The 14,727-nt window shown below is 37.1% G+C and overlaps 1 protein-coding gene across 10 annotated transcripts in view; it reads left to right on the forward strand.

The window, feature by feature from the left end:
- The first annotated feature begins 2,391 nt into the window (after positions 1-2,391).
- The window catches only part of LOC123875723 (transient receptor potential cation channel trpm), a 244,813-nt gene continuing 232,477 nt past the window's right edge, over positions 2,392-14,727 (forward strand). For all 10 annotated transcript variants that reach the window (XM_045921722.1, XM_045921719.1, XM_045921723.1 and 7 more), the window contains exon 1: positions 2,392-2,723. In XM_045921722.1, coding sequence (XP_045777678.1) covers positions 2,634-2,723 — 90 coding nt within the window. In that variant the 5' untranslated portion in view covers positions 2,392-2,633. The remainder of the gene's footprint in view (positions 2,724-14,727) is intronic.

Genomic DNA, 14,727 nt, shown 5'->3' on the forward strand with positions numbered 1-14,727 from the left:
GAAAAAGTCAAAATGATCGTATTTAACAAAAGTAATTATTATAAAGAGTATAACCCAACTATTAAGAAAGTTATTACCAAGGAAAGTGTAAAACAAAGAAGACGTGTTAGAGTATATAAAAAAATTCATCAGAGTAATAAACAATTTCTTAAAGCCCTCGGCTTCAAAGTATGAGCCTCCTTCAGATCAACGAATTACCTGAATTCGATAACTCTATCGAGAGTTATGAGGTTCATACATATAATCCATACAATAACAGTTTCAATGAAAATGATGAAATTCGGATACCTATTCACCAGCAAGATATTTACGTGTTACCATCAGCCAGTTCCATTTACATTGAAGGAAAAGTTTCGGTGACTCATAAAGATCAAGCTGGCAAAGTTCAAAAGAAAAGTGTTGACTTCAGTAATAATGCAATTGCATTTCTTTTTCAAGATATCCGATACGAAATGAATGGTGTTGAAATCGATCGTATTAGAAATGCTGGAATAACTACAACCATAAAATCTTTCATTTCAATGAATAGCGGTGACAGTAAAGCGGCTGCTGCTTGGGGTTGGAATATAGACGGATTTAAAAATCAAAATGGAAATTTTAATGCTTTGATACCCTTAAATAAGATTTTAGGTTTTGCTGAAGACTACAATAAAATAATAATAAACTGTAAACATGAACTCATACTTAACAGAGGTAGTACTAACATAAATAGTGTTGTCATGGGTAGCGATGATATTGTAGACATTGATATACAGAGAATCCAATGGCGAGTACCACATATTAAAGTATCAGATCAGCAAAGATTAATACTTTTAAGGAAATTAGAAAAAGATAATCCCGTACAAATAGCATTTAGAAATTGGGATTTGTATGAATATCCATTATTGCCAAAAACTACCAAACATTCATGGGCGTTAAAGACTGCTTCTCAATTAGAAAAACCTCGATATGTTATATTTGGTTTGCAAACTAATAGAAAAAATGTTAAAAACAGAGACAGCACAATATTCGATCATTGTACATTAACCAATGTCACATTATTCCTGAATTCCCACTATTATCCGTATGATGCTTTAAATCTCAAGTTTGAGGAAAATAAATACAGTATATTATACGACATGTACACCAAGTTTCGTCAGTCGTTTTACAACCTTCCTATTGATCCACTGCTTGATCTTCATACATTTAAAGAAATAGCGCCTTTATTTGTCATAGATTGTTCCAGACAAAATGAAAATTTAAAAACTGGTCCAGTTGATGTTCGTCTGGAAATAGAAACGTCTCAGGAAATTCCAAGCAATACCAGCGCTTACTGTTTAATCATAAACGATCGTCTTGTGGAGTATAGGCCGCTGAGTAACATTGTTCGAAAACTATCATGAAAATTATTGTGGACGTTCAAGGTTTTAAAAATGATCAAAATTACTTTCTGCCTAAAGAGATTGCTATAGTGTATAGTGATCGAGTTCAAGTTTTGTTAATAAAACCACCATATCCCTATGAATGGCTAACAGACACAGAAAAGAAACAAGTTAAATGGATTGAAAAGAATAGAAAAATATTATGGAGCGAGGGAATCGTGCCTTACGAGACCTATAAATACCATCTAATAGATATTTTAAAAAATAATGATATTTATTGTAAAGGCCTTGAAAAGCAGTTATGGTTAAAAGATATATTAAGTAATCCTAACGTACATAATTTAGAAGATAAAGGATGTCCTCGTTTATTAACATTGTATGAGTTGTATAATTCACATTCTGACATATATAGTTGTGTTTATCATCCGACCATCTGTGCGCTGAAAAATGTAACTTGTTTAAAAAAGTGGTGTATGAATAATAAAGTTTTAGATGATTAAATATGCTTGTTTAATTTCCATATACCTGCTTCTTTTATTTAATTTACTGATTATACTCGTATTGAAAACACAATATTTGGTGTAGGTTGTTATAGCCAAATAGTTGTTTTTCATGTTGTAAAAATATTACATTTGAAGAGTAATTTTAAAATTCAAGGTTTCTTAGTACCTATCTAGTTTTATCAACATATTTGCTCGTGCAAATAGAATGAATATTTCGTTCTTAAACCATGTGAATAGTTTGTTCAAAATACGGATAGTTGATTAATTTTTGCTTGGATTTAGCTACACTCCATTTATTTAATGTGTTGTTGAGGACAGTAGTTTAGAATTGGGGAATTCTGTATCAAAATTGGTGGCGATTTTGGATCACGGCGAGCGAAGCGAGCGAGCGTAGCGAGAGTGATCCAAAATCCCCACCAATTTTGATACAGAATCCCCAATTCAACACTACTGTCCTTTGTTTGGAAATGCGGCCGCGGGGAGCGCGCGGCACAGCTGAGTCGCGGTCACCGAGGCCGCACCAACCGGCAACCAGCCAGGGCCAGTACAGCTCCGATCGCGAACACGTGTGCACGTGTCTCCATAACGCACACACCCAAAACTTTCTTACGTCAAATGGATATAACCTAACACAGGAGTTAAACCAACCCAAAATGTGATTACAGTGCACCCTAACAAGTAATATGGGCCACTGAAACGTGTTTTGTGCTTATACAAAAAGTGTTAAGTGTTTCAACGATGTGAAATTGTGACGAAAAAAAAAGGAATAATGAGTATCCAAAAGTGTCTCCTGGATAACTCCAGCAGGATGATCAAGGCTATGTCCAACGCGAAATCATCTAACAATGAAGTGAAAACGGTGAGTAGGATGTGAATAAGGTGAATCGTTTAAACAAAGGCGTAAAACGGTTCAACTTGTAGGTTATCTTTTACACTACGTTTGCGTTTATGGTTAAAAATAGACTAAGTTAATCATTTGGTGCGTTCATTAAGTTGTATTACGATTAATTTGTGGTTAATATACCCAGCAGATGTAATTAAATGCATAATTGTGCGCGAAATGCCTGTAAGAATTTACTTATTTCATAATGAATTGTTTTTGAATGCCATTTCGAGGAATCCGGATTGCACTTCTTTGACATTTTGATTTTGCCGTTTGAATTGTGAAAACATGTATGCTATAGGTATTAAACTTATCCAAGCATGCGATTTTAAAATATTCAACGTTGAATTGTTGTTATTTTGTGTCCTCTACCTGAATTGTACTTTATATTTGACTACGCTCTAACTTGCTAAAATAATATTTGATCAATAGGTAATTTGGTTTATGTTTTAACTATGCATTAGGTTTAACTATTATGCTCGCAAAACAAGTTATAATGTTCAAATGTGTACCTACTGTTTGCACATTGTGATAGATTACCTCAGTCAAGTCTAGTTTGGTGAGGGCAATCTATCATTATATCGCACGGTACAAATGTGTTGCGGATACAGTGTGAAAAATGACATTGACGATATCATGAAAAATGATACTGACAAAACCTCATACCTTCCTAAAATGAAATAGACCGTACCTTATAATATTTGCTCCATAAAACGTTTGCCTAAATTGAAAATCGATATAAGGGTAACTACCTACCTACCCATTTGCCAAATATCTTTTTTCCGCTGGTATAAATTCAATTACGCATCCTCCACAAAAGCGGGTATCTAGGACTCACTGGCAATGCTAAAGCATACTTCAGCATACCCACTAAAAACCCAGTGGTACCGTCCACGTCAAGTATGAGGCGTCTCAGGATCCCAGGTATCGTATTCGACTGAGATGTCCCGCGTTGATCCAGCATAGGTTTACACCAAATTCCCATGCTCTGTAATACCTGCACGCTAACACTCAGTAGGTATGATAATAGTTTTATCTTGACCAATTTTTACTTGATCAGCCAATACTTTAGTCAATTGTTTAGCTGATTATATGAGACGCCAGGGATGTAATCTTCTATGAACGTACACTGTTAACTAGACATAGGCCTTCCTAATAATTACCTTACTCGGTTTACGGCCTTCCTCATCTAACAACTTCCCACCACCCTAAGATTTCTCAAGCAATCTAAAGATCAGCCCAGCTGATTACCTGATTTACAAGCAATCTAAAATTCAGCCAAACTATTGCCGATATTGGCTGATCATTTAAAATGTGTCTGCAGCGGAAGTAATATATCATAATTACTTCAGTTTCTGCATTAACTTTCCATGGCTATGACCCGTTAGCATAATATGTGACCTACTTCGAATAAAAAACTTATAACGCAACATATTGTTAACCAAGCGCGCAGTAATCAAGCTAGGATTGCCGGCTCGCTGGTTTCCACACAAAGAGGTCAGCGTTTAAGGCATTTGACCTCTGTTTCTATCTCCGTTAAACGATTTGATGAGACCAAATGCGTTGTTTGATGTGATAGAGGCATGCGTTGTTTGATAATAAATGTTTGATATTACATGAAAAATAACATCTATAAGGCAAGCATGCTCCAACTTAGACTCTATCACCGCTTTTTATTAGGCAGGATTGTCGTCCAGCGCAAGCCTACTTCACATTAGAAAAAAAAGCTTTGTGTCAGCACGAGATTTCCAACGATTTTTTACCATAGGACTCTGGGGTACTATGGTCACATTACCCGAAGCCTGCCTGGTAAGTCGGGATAAAATTACCTATAGTTGTGGGTAAGGTAGAGGGCAAAATACATACAGTAGATCATCTAAGGGCTGGTCTGATCAGGTCAAGTCTCTCACTGTCCTTCCATTTACAACCGCTTTGAGAAAAGCTGAGGACTGAACAGAGTGGAGAGTTATAATTACCAGCGGTATGAATATACATAATTGAGCACAGCTATGAAGAGTACAACCAAGAAGAAGATAAAAACAGCTGCTTATTGCTAAAATATGGCTGTTCTCTGAATTTCTATCTTATCTAAAGTTTTTAAACCTATAATCTGGCATTAGATCTCCTTATCTCTTGATCTCTTTTGATCCCTGTCTAAAGTTACTTCTCTAATCATTATTATCTACTCGTAAGACCTCCGTCATAAGCCTTTTTAGGTGATACTTAAATCACTTGTATAGGTATTAGTCACTTTAACCGGGAAAGTCTAATTAAATGACGATTCCGACTTCTAAATTGTCTTTGTAAAAATTTGATATATTTGGAAGAAAACTCTTTGCCTGAAAAATGAAAATCGTCACTTGTTTGTATCAAGTATGATTATTATAACCTCCTGTTTAGGATTACTCACTCACTTAGTCAGTTTGACAGGGAAAGATCTCAATAAAAATAATGAAGGTCAGAATAGATACATGTATAACAAATCAATCTCACAGCCAACGAAGTGTAACATGAGCGGACAGTGGACACCGTGATATATGGCCTACCAGCTCATTTAACGCTTACTTGATTAGTATGATCTAAATATATAAAAGGAAAATGTGAGTGAATGATTGCTTTATCAACTCACAGTTCAAACTACTGGTCGGATCGGACTGAAATAAAAATGGTGAATTAAAAAGAATGCCCGGCTGGGGTTGTTATGGACTTTCAGATCATTATCTTCACTTTTTGATTGTCAATGTGGAATTTGTTTCCACATCAAAAAGTGGCAATGGCACCCAATTTGATGATCGCTTATAAAGAATTTTTGAAAATTCAATCCTCTATCAGGTAAAATAGGGTTTTGAAATTTGTGGACGAAGCCGCAAATATAAGCTAGTTAGTTATATTTTACGAGGCGATTTTGATCCTAAACTCACGGTCAGTTTATCTCATAATTGAATCAGTGGAGCGGCTGCACTTCGACCCTTTTGATTTTTTGGTAGACGTACCTTTTTCATCGTTGCTCAAGCAGATACTTCTTCTGAAAATAATATCTGTTATGAGTTTTTTATTATCTATATGACCTCTATTCGATACTGAAACTAATTTTTGGATCATCTACATCAAGGTCAATAGATATACGACCTCTGCTGGACTTAGGTCTATTGTAAGGTCTTTCAGATGCCACGGTCTTTTGCCGCCTGAACCCAGCGGATTCCTGCAATGCGTATAGCACCTTGGTACCCCATCATCTATCTGTTTTTGAACTACGTACCCTAACCGCAACCAGTTCAACCAAAAATAACGGAACGTTGCGTTATCTGTGCGTTGAACTATGTCGATTACTCTGGTTCTTCTTAAGGATTCTAACTAACTTAATGTTTTGTAGTTGGCAAACAGATAACAGATCAATAAGTAAACGACTGAAAAATGAAAAACAAAATTTAAGTTACGTACTTAAAGTGAAAACAAGTAACTGAAATTCTTATAGTTGAAAATAAATCATCTTTTATCCCTGGTTGCTGCTTTTATTTATGTCTATAACCTATCAAACAGTTGATGATAGCGAATCCCTTTGCCTTTGCATTAGTAAACTAATTGCTATCAGGAACTGAGAAGAGGGATCCGACTTTGATCTTATCTAACTGTTAACTGCCTTATCTTATATCGGGATCCACAAAGGTGGAATGCACTTAAACCCACTCAATACGGATCAACCTTTTACCCTTTGCCTTTCTCCTAAGTACTTGTGTTCTAGCTATTAGAGTTGTCTGAATTGCCCACACATTGAAGTAAGTAATATGATAACTTACCGTTTCACTGGAATTCCTCGTGCCGTACATAATGATTTCATAAGGTTTCATAATTTCATCCAAAAATTATGGTAGTAGACACTAAGTACCTAAATGCTACTAAAGTACAAAAGTTAAGTACCAAAAGGAGGGCCAAAAAATATTCTTTTGCATGATGCAAGATATCACTGCACTAAATTTTGTCAAAATCGGTCAAACGGATGAGCCGTGAAAAGGTAGCAGACGGGAAGACAAAGAAACAGACACACTTACGCATTGTAATAATAATATGCCAAGGGCTACACAACGTACCTATTAGGATGATGATATTCGCCATCAGGTGACTCGTAACCCATTGGAGTTACAGTTTTATCAGCGGTAATATAAATCGTGCGGAGTTTTTCACAATGTCACTCTGTGCCGTGGCCCGTGGGACGCGTTGTAGCAAAGAATTGTTTATTTGTCGCATATAACAAGCTTTGTGACGCTAGCTTGAACGTGGATGTGACTCGGAGAAATAAATGTTTTACTGAAATATCCATTCCCACGATGCAAGCTATTTCAGCACGAATCGGCCATAGGAAGCTAGTTTTTTTGACGTGACAACGTCTTATAATTCGATAGAGCCGGCTGCACGCACGAAAAAACATGACTCATGCGGCGTTACCTCGCTCTGAGGCGTTCCATGTAAGGCTTGAAGTGCAAGCGAAAGGGCGGAACGAGCGACAAAGAAGCACAATCGGCCTTTGTTGTCACGTTTAACTATCGTCAGTAAACCGACTTTACAGACAACCAATTTTTTAAATTACTAAATGGGCTTGCGCTTGGCTGCAATCACACCAAACAGGAGATGATAAGCCTGAGGTCTAAGGTGGAGCGCGCCTGCCCAGAAGGTGCCTATTCACTCTTCTTTTGAGGGCACCAATATTATAGCTTGCAGGAGAAACGGAAGCCGGAAGGGCGTTCAACAGTAGGCAGGTAGACACACTTTCGCATTTTTAATATCAGTATTGGGCTCATTCCTACTAGTACAATAGTTTAGTTCAACCGTTGAACCACTACTCTACAATGTGGTTGACCTACTGAGACTTTCAGACGACCCGTTATATTTGCCCGTTGAAGCTACAATTTTATCAACAGTAATATAAATCGCGTGAAGTTTTTCACAATGTCACACTGCGCCGTGGCCCGTGGGGCGCGTTGTAGCAGAAAAATTAATTATTTGTCGCATATAACGAGCTTTGCGACGCCAGCTTGAAAGTTGATGTGACTCGGAGAAATAAATGTTACAGTGCAAATTGCCTCTGTTCTGACATAAGTACATGATACAGTGATGATATTTTATTTATTTGGAAAATTTTATTGCACATACAAACTTATACATATACAGAGAAACATTACAAGAAACTATACTACATGGAGCAAAGGCGGCCTTATTGCTATAGCAATCTTGGGTGTACGGATTTAGTGATCAGAGCGCGGGGTGGTGCACAAAGTAAAATTAATAAGCATAAAAGGGTTATGAGATGATTTTGGGACGCCTAGTTATATCTGCTTCAAAGTTTGATACATATAATTTATGCTTTAATTAAGTAAATGCAAGCTATTTCTGTACAAAATTTCGGCAGAATCGATAAAACGAATGGGCCGTGAAAACCTAGCTGACAGACACGGTTATGCATTTATAATATCAGTATCGCATTCCCACTAGTACAACCGATTAGTTCAACCGTTGAACTAGTGAGACTTAGATGACCCATAACATTTGCCCGTTTGAAGCTACAATTTTATCAGTAGTAATATAAATCGTGTGGAGTTTTTCACAATGTCACACTGCGCCGTTGCCCGTGGGACGCGTTGTAGCGAAGAATTAATTATTTATTTATAGCTTATAAGGAGCTTTGAGACATCTGTGTGCTTGAGCTGAGCCACATTTGTTAAAAGTGTGCTTTCATATTCATTGAAAATGTTAGACTGTGTGAGAGAAGGAAACTTAGGTAACCATAGCGCCTTAATCAGCTGCAAAATGTTGAGTTGTTGGAACTTGGACTCCCCGTATGAGAGGCCGAAATGTTTAACCACTAGGCCACCTAGGCTATCATCGTTACCCCACGGTACAGTGAACCTCAGGCTTAGAGGCTTATAAATATTTGCGTAGGCTCTACACCTAAACTACTGACATAACTGGCTCGGATACGGCCGTTTAATTTATAATTAAGTTAGGCCTTCGCTACTGTGCCTACCAACATGCAAACTTGAAATTCATTAAGCTTAGCTAAACTTTACTTACAACAAATCGCTGCTAGTGGAATTTTGTAATAGTTGCTCTACTGGACAGTGAAATAGTTAGACAAATATTTTCCTAGTGCCTACTCTCGTTTTATACTACTGTCCCCTAAAATTTTGGTCTTAGCGAAGGGTAGTAATGTTAACAATTTCGTTTGTAACAAATAATAAGCCACAAGAGATAGAGTTTACTAAGAAAGAAAGTTAGTATAGGGTTCTCTCTGTTACGCAATCCCATACAAATGACGAAGACAAAAATTTAAATGGGCGGCAACCATTTTGAGTCACAGCTCTTGTGTTTATGCAAGGGCATACTTTTAGGATGAGAAGGGTTAAGGCTATAGTCCACCACGCTGGCCAATTGCTAATTGGAAGACTTCACACACCTTTGAGAACATTATATAGAACTTTTATGCATGTAGGTTTCCTCAGGCTGTTTTCCTTCACTATAATAGCAAATAATTTGCTCATAACGCACATAACTCTCTCTTACTGTACTATTGACTAAATACTAAAACAGCAGCATAAATTCAACCAATACCAACAATTTCCATGATTGCTTTTTCATAATCACCAATTTGCGGTTAGTCACATTGTGATCACCTGTCTCTGGTGCCTCAATGCTTTTACAGTTTACACTCTTTGACAGACGATAAAAAAACATTAAGTATCACACTAATATTATAAAGGCGAAAGTTTGTATGTGTGTGTGTGTGTGTGTGTGTGTGTGTGTGTGTGTGTGTGTGTGTGTGTGTGTGTGTGTGTGTGTGTGTGTGTGTATGTTTGTTACTCCTTCATGCAAAAACTACTGAACGGATTGGGCTGAAATTTAGAATGGACATAGATTATATCCTGGATTAGCACATAGGCTACTTTTTATCCGGGAAAATCGAAGAGTTCCCACGGGATTTCGAAAAACCTAAATCCACGCGGGCGAAGTCGCGGACATCGGCTAGTTTGGATAATATATTTTGAAGGTATTTGGTCTGTAATTGGCTAGTCGACTCCTTATTGGAGTAATAACTCTGCAACTCCTTCCCGAGATCTCGTAAACTTGTAATGGGAAGGTGAGTTCTAACGCTTGTGTGCAAGTGGGGCACACTCGTAAAACAAGATGTTAGGAAATAAATTGGGAACTTAGAACTTATTCTCGAGTTATTGGAACAGGAAATGGAAATAGCTTTATTTATTCAAGAAAAAGTTTTACTATTTTGTAACTATTTGGCTGGTAGATTTTTAATTAAGTACCTAGATAATTTAAGAAAGTAAGTAATAATAAACTTCTGCAAAATACTACCGTGATGTATTTATTAAACCTGTATGGTAAAGGTAAGTGGGAACTACGAACACGTGTGTGCAAGTGGAGAACAGTCGTAAAACGGAAGGGGGCGAAACAAATTGGGAACTTACTGTCAAGTTATTTGCTCATGGAACAGGAAATTAGTTTAATTTACTCAAGGAAAAGCCTTACTTATAACTATTTGGCTGGTACATTTTAATCAAGTACCCAGGTAATTTTAATAAGTAATGAACTTCTACAAAATACTACCGTGGTCTCGTAAGCTTGTGCGGAGAAGGTGAGTTCAAAAGCTTGTGTGAAATCGGAGCTTACCCAAGCAATAATTGGAAACAGGAAATAGCTTTGTTTACCTACTCAAGAAAAAGCGTTACTATAATATTTTATGATTAGTTGGTTGGTGGACTTTTAATCAAACATTCAATTTTAATCAGTTATAAACTACTGCAGAAACCTACCGTGGAGTATTAAGAGGGGTCTCTCCGTCACTCGCTCCATACAAATGTAGTTCTTCTCTCATTGGAATACTAACCAATCAATAATCATACTCAATGGAATTTTGTAGAAACGTTCCGGGAATTAATATCTATGCCTGTGGTTTTTGCAGATTTCCATTAAAATATTCAGTTTCAAAGTTACGCGGTCTTAAAAATTCACCTACAAATCTTTGAGCCCCTGTTATTTTAAAACTACATATTTTTAGAAAAATATCTAAAACACCACATCCACAGATATTAGTTTCTAGAATATGTCTGAGTTGCTTAATATTCAAATGAAATTGGGGCTACGATTGTATGGAGTAAGTGACGGAGAGAGCCCTGTTAACCTTGAACTACGAACACTTATGTGCAAGTGGGGCACACTCGTAAAACAACGTAGAATGAAATAAATTGGGAATTTACTCTTGAGTTATTTGCACAGGGAACAGGAAAATGGAAATAGTTTCGTTGACTCAAGGAAGAGCGTTACTATTTCATATATGTAGTTGGTGGACTATTAATCAAATATTTAATTTTAGTTAGTAATAAACTACCGCAAAAACTACAGCAGTTTTGTAAACTTGTAGACGGGACGGCGGACTCAAAGATCAAACGGCAGTGTGCACTCGTAAAACAGAATGGAACGAAATAGATTGGGAATTTTCTCTCGAGTTATTTGTTCGTAGAACAGAAAATAAAATAGCTTCGTTTACTTTACTTAACTGTTTGGTGGTGGACTTTTAATTAATTAGTTAATTAGTAAGTTATAAATTACTAGCTGACGCCCGCGACTTCGTCCGCGTGGATTTAGGTTTTTCGAAATCCCGTGGGAACACTTTGATTTTCCGGGATAAGAAGTAGCCTATGTGCTAATCCAAGATATTATCTATCTCCATTCCGAATTTCAGCCAAATCCTTCCAGTAGTTTTTGCGTGAAGGAGTAACAAACATACACACACACACACATACACACAAACTTTCGCCTTTATAACATTAGTGTGAAGTCTGATATTAGTGTGATTACAAAAAACTACCGTGATCTCATAAACTTTTAGAGGAAAAGGAGTATGTGTAAGCGGGCGCACTCATAAAATAAGATAGAACGAAATAAATTTGGAACTTTTGGCTTGTTTGGTCATGAAATAGGAAATAGCTTTCCGTTTATTCCAGAAAAAAAACCTTACTTTTTCTATTTGGTTGGTGGACTTTTAATTAATTACCAAGCAATGAACTATTGCAAAAAACTACAGTGATCTCGTAGAAGGAAGATGAGTTCGGACGCTTGTGTGTGAGTGGGGTACACTCGTAAAACAAGATAGAACGAACTAAATTGGGAATTTACTCCCGGATTGTTTGCTCATGGAAAAGGAAATAGCTCTTCGTTTACTCAAGAAAAAGCGTCACTTTAATGTAAGTAGCTATTAAAAAACTTCCTACTACTTCCTTCTTTAGGCGGATTTCTAATTAGAAAGAACTATGCAATTAGCTGGATGTAGGTGAAGACAAAAGGTTAGTACAACGTTTAGTATTTTGTACATACTAAGTGGGCCACGTGAAACAGAAAGAGACATGCCTACATAATAACTTGGAAAATGCCTCTTTAATTTCTACCCGTGTCTTATATTTAGTTCTTGAATTTCTCGAAAATATTTCGTGTTCTGCGCAAGACGTTGAATAAAATGAAGTATTCCTTGGAACTTGGAAGTGACTCAGACCATTAGGACTTAGACATTATAAAGTGACAAAAGGACTGGTTACTTTGCAAGAATGTGAACGCTTTTGTGCAGTCTAAAACTGTAGATCAGGAGTAGATTTTTAGGGTTCCACAGTCAAACAATAGTCTACAATCAAAAGCTAGCCTGCCGGCTTTATATGCGACAGTTTAACTAGACTACGAAGAAAAGCGTCCCAAGATGCCGTTACTGTCGGGAAGCACTCACAAAGAGTCACAAGGTGAGAAGTAAGTGGGAAGTAAAATGGAATGACACTAACTAATATTACTGGGAAAATAACTTGGAAACACTCTCGAATAGCGCCTGGAGGGAAATGTCTTGAAAAATATCATGTTATGCGTTTTGACGTCATAAAAGCGCAGCGCTGAATATGATTCTGTTTACGTACTGTTTTGTACCTACTGACTTTATTGTGATTTTTAACCTATCTATTTTTTTTTATTCAATATAGGCAAGCGCTTGACAACAATCACACCTGATGGAAAGTGATGATTACCTAGAAGATGCCTAGGTATTCGCTCTTGTTTTAAAGATACCCGGATTGTGATTGGTAGGAAACACAGATCGCAGAAGAGTATTCCAAACCTTAGCCATGCGTATTAGGAATGTTGATGCAAAACGTTTCGTGCGTGTAGATGGAATGTCGACGACATAAGGATGGAAACTCTCCCGAGGACTTACAACAAAGCTTTGGTTTTGTTGTCAGGCAACGGCCACATCACGGTTCTGATAGTGAATGTTGAACTTTACGCTTAACCAAACAAGATTATGCTCGTAATCCTTTAAGGGGATAATCATAAAGTAACACGGTAGGCACAGTCTTCAAGCGTTTGTAAGTACCAACCTGTTAGGCAGAAGGCAGTCTTTAAGCCTGTATGTACCAACGTGTTAAGAGCCAGGATGGCATAAGCACGTATCTCATCACCATTGGAGCAGGCTTTACGAGATATAAACGACACGTACATCTAGTGACTGTATTATATTGTCAAGTGTGAAAATTTTTGGTCATATTCTGTTCAATAATACAGTTTTTAAACTAAATTGACATGACAGGTCTAGATGTATTGCTATGCAATCCCTTGTACTATACCTAATGCTACTGTGGAAAATATTAAAATTAGATCTAAATTCTATACCTTCCCATTTCGTTTAGAGAATGTGTCCAGAATTAACAGGGCTCTCTCCGTCACTCGCTTTATACAATCGTAGTTCCAATTTCATTTGAATATTGAGCAACCAAAGTCCATGAAATTTTGCAGACATATTCTAGAAACTAATATCTGGGTCTGTGGTGTTTTAGATTTTTCTAAAAATATGTAGTTTTAAAATTACAGGGGCTCAAAGATTTGTATGTAAATTTTTAAGACCGCGTAACTTTGAAACCGAATATTTTAACAGAAATCTGGAAAACCACAGACATAGATATTAGTTTCTAGAATATGTCTGCAAAATTTCATGGACTTTGGTTGCTTAATATTCAAATGAAATTGGAACTACGTTTGTATGAAGCAAGTGACGGAGAGACCCCTCTTAACATTATTATGTCAAATATTGGCCGCGATGACTCGATAAAGATTGATCAAATCAAACCAAAGTAACAACTCCACTGTTTACCCAAATTCGCAATTGATTTGATTTGAAAGTATTCAAGCCAAGCTTTTCTGACCTTTGGAATGTTGTGCAGATCACCCTCAAACGAATAGGGACTAATTTGCGAACGGAAAAACCGTTCAGAACGTTCAGAAAGCAGACTCAACTGTCCAAATTATAATCCAGAACTTTTTAATGCTAAGATAACGCCATGATCCTTAGAACAGGACACCATTAGTTCCACATGAACTATGGTGATGGTGCCAGCGATGAAGATCAGCAGAAACCGTCGGGAGGCGATCTTGAGTCACTTCCCCTCAAACTCAGTTCCCTCACAGCGTAACTCGCACTCTGTGGTGAGATCGATTGAAAGAGGACCCCGGACGGTTTCGAAACAAGTCGGACTACTCCGACTAACACGTGAACTTGTCAGAGTGAATATTTAGGTATATTGTACTAGATGATGCCCGCAGTGATTTAGGTTTTTTGAAAATCCCGTGGCACTCTTTGCTTTTCCAGGATAAAAAGTTGCCAATATCAATTTCTGGGACGCAAGCTAACTCTGTACCAAAATATAAGTCGATTTAACGGATGGGTCTTTGAGAATCCCTTGGAAACTCTTTGACTTTCCGGGATAAAAAGTAAGTATAAATAAGTAAGCCAATGTCCGCCCCCGGGATGTTAACTAACTGTACCAAATTTCAACAAAATCGGTTAAACTGTTGGGCCGTGAAAAGCTAACAGACAGACAGACAGACACACTTTCGCATTTATAATATTAGTATGGAAGTATGGATATAACTCACGATAGTTTAAATG

This window comes from Maniola jurtina, chromosome 20 (genome assembly GCF_905333055.1).
Source record: "Maniola jurtina chromosome 20, ilManJurt1.1, whole genome shotgun sequence".
NCBI lineage: Eukaryota > Metazoa > Arthropoda > Insecta > Lepidoptera > Nymphalidae > Maniola > Maniola jurtina.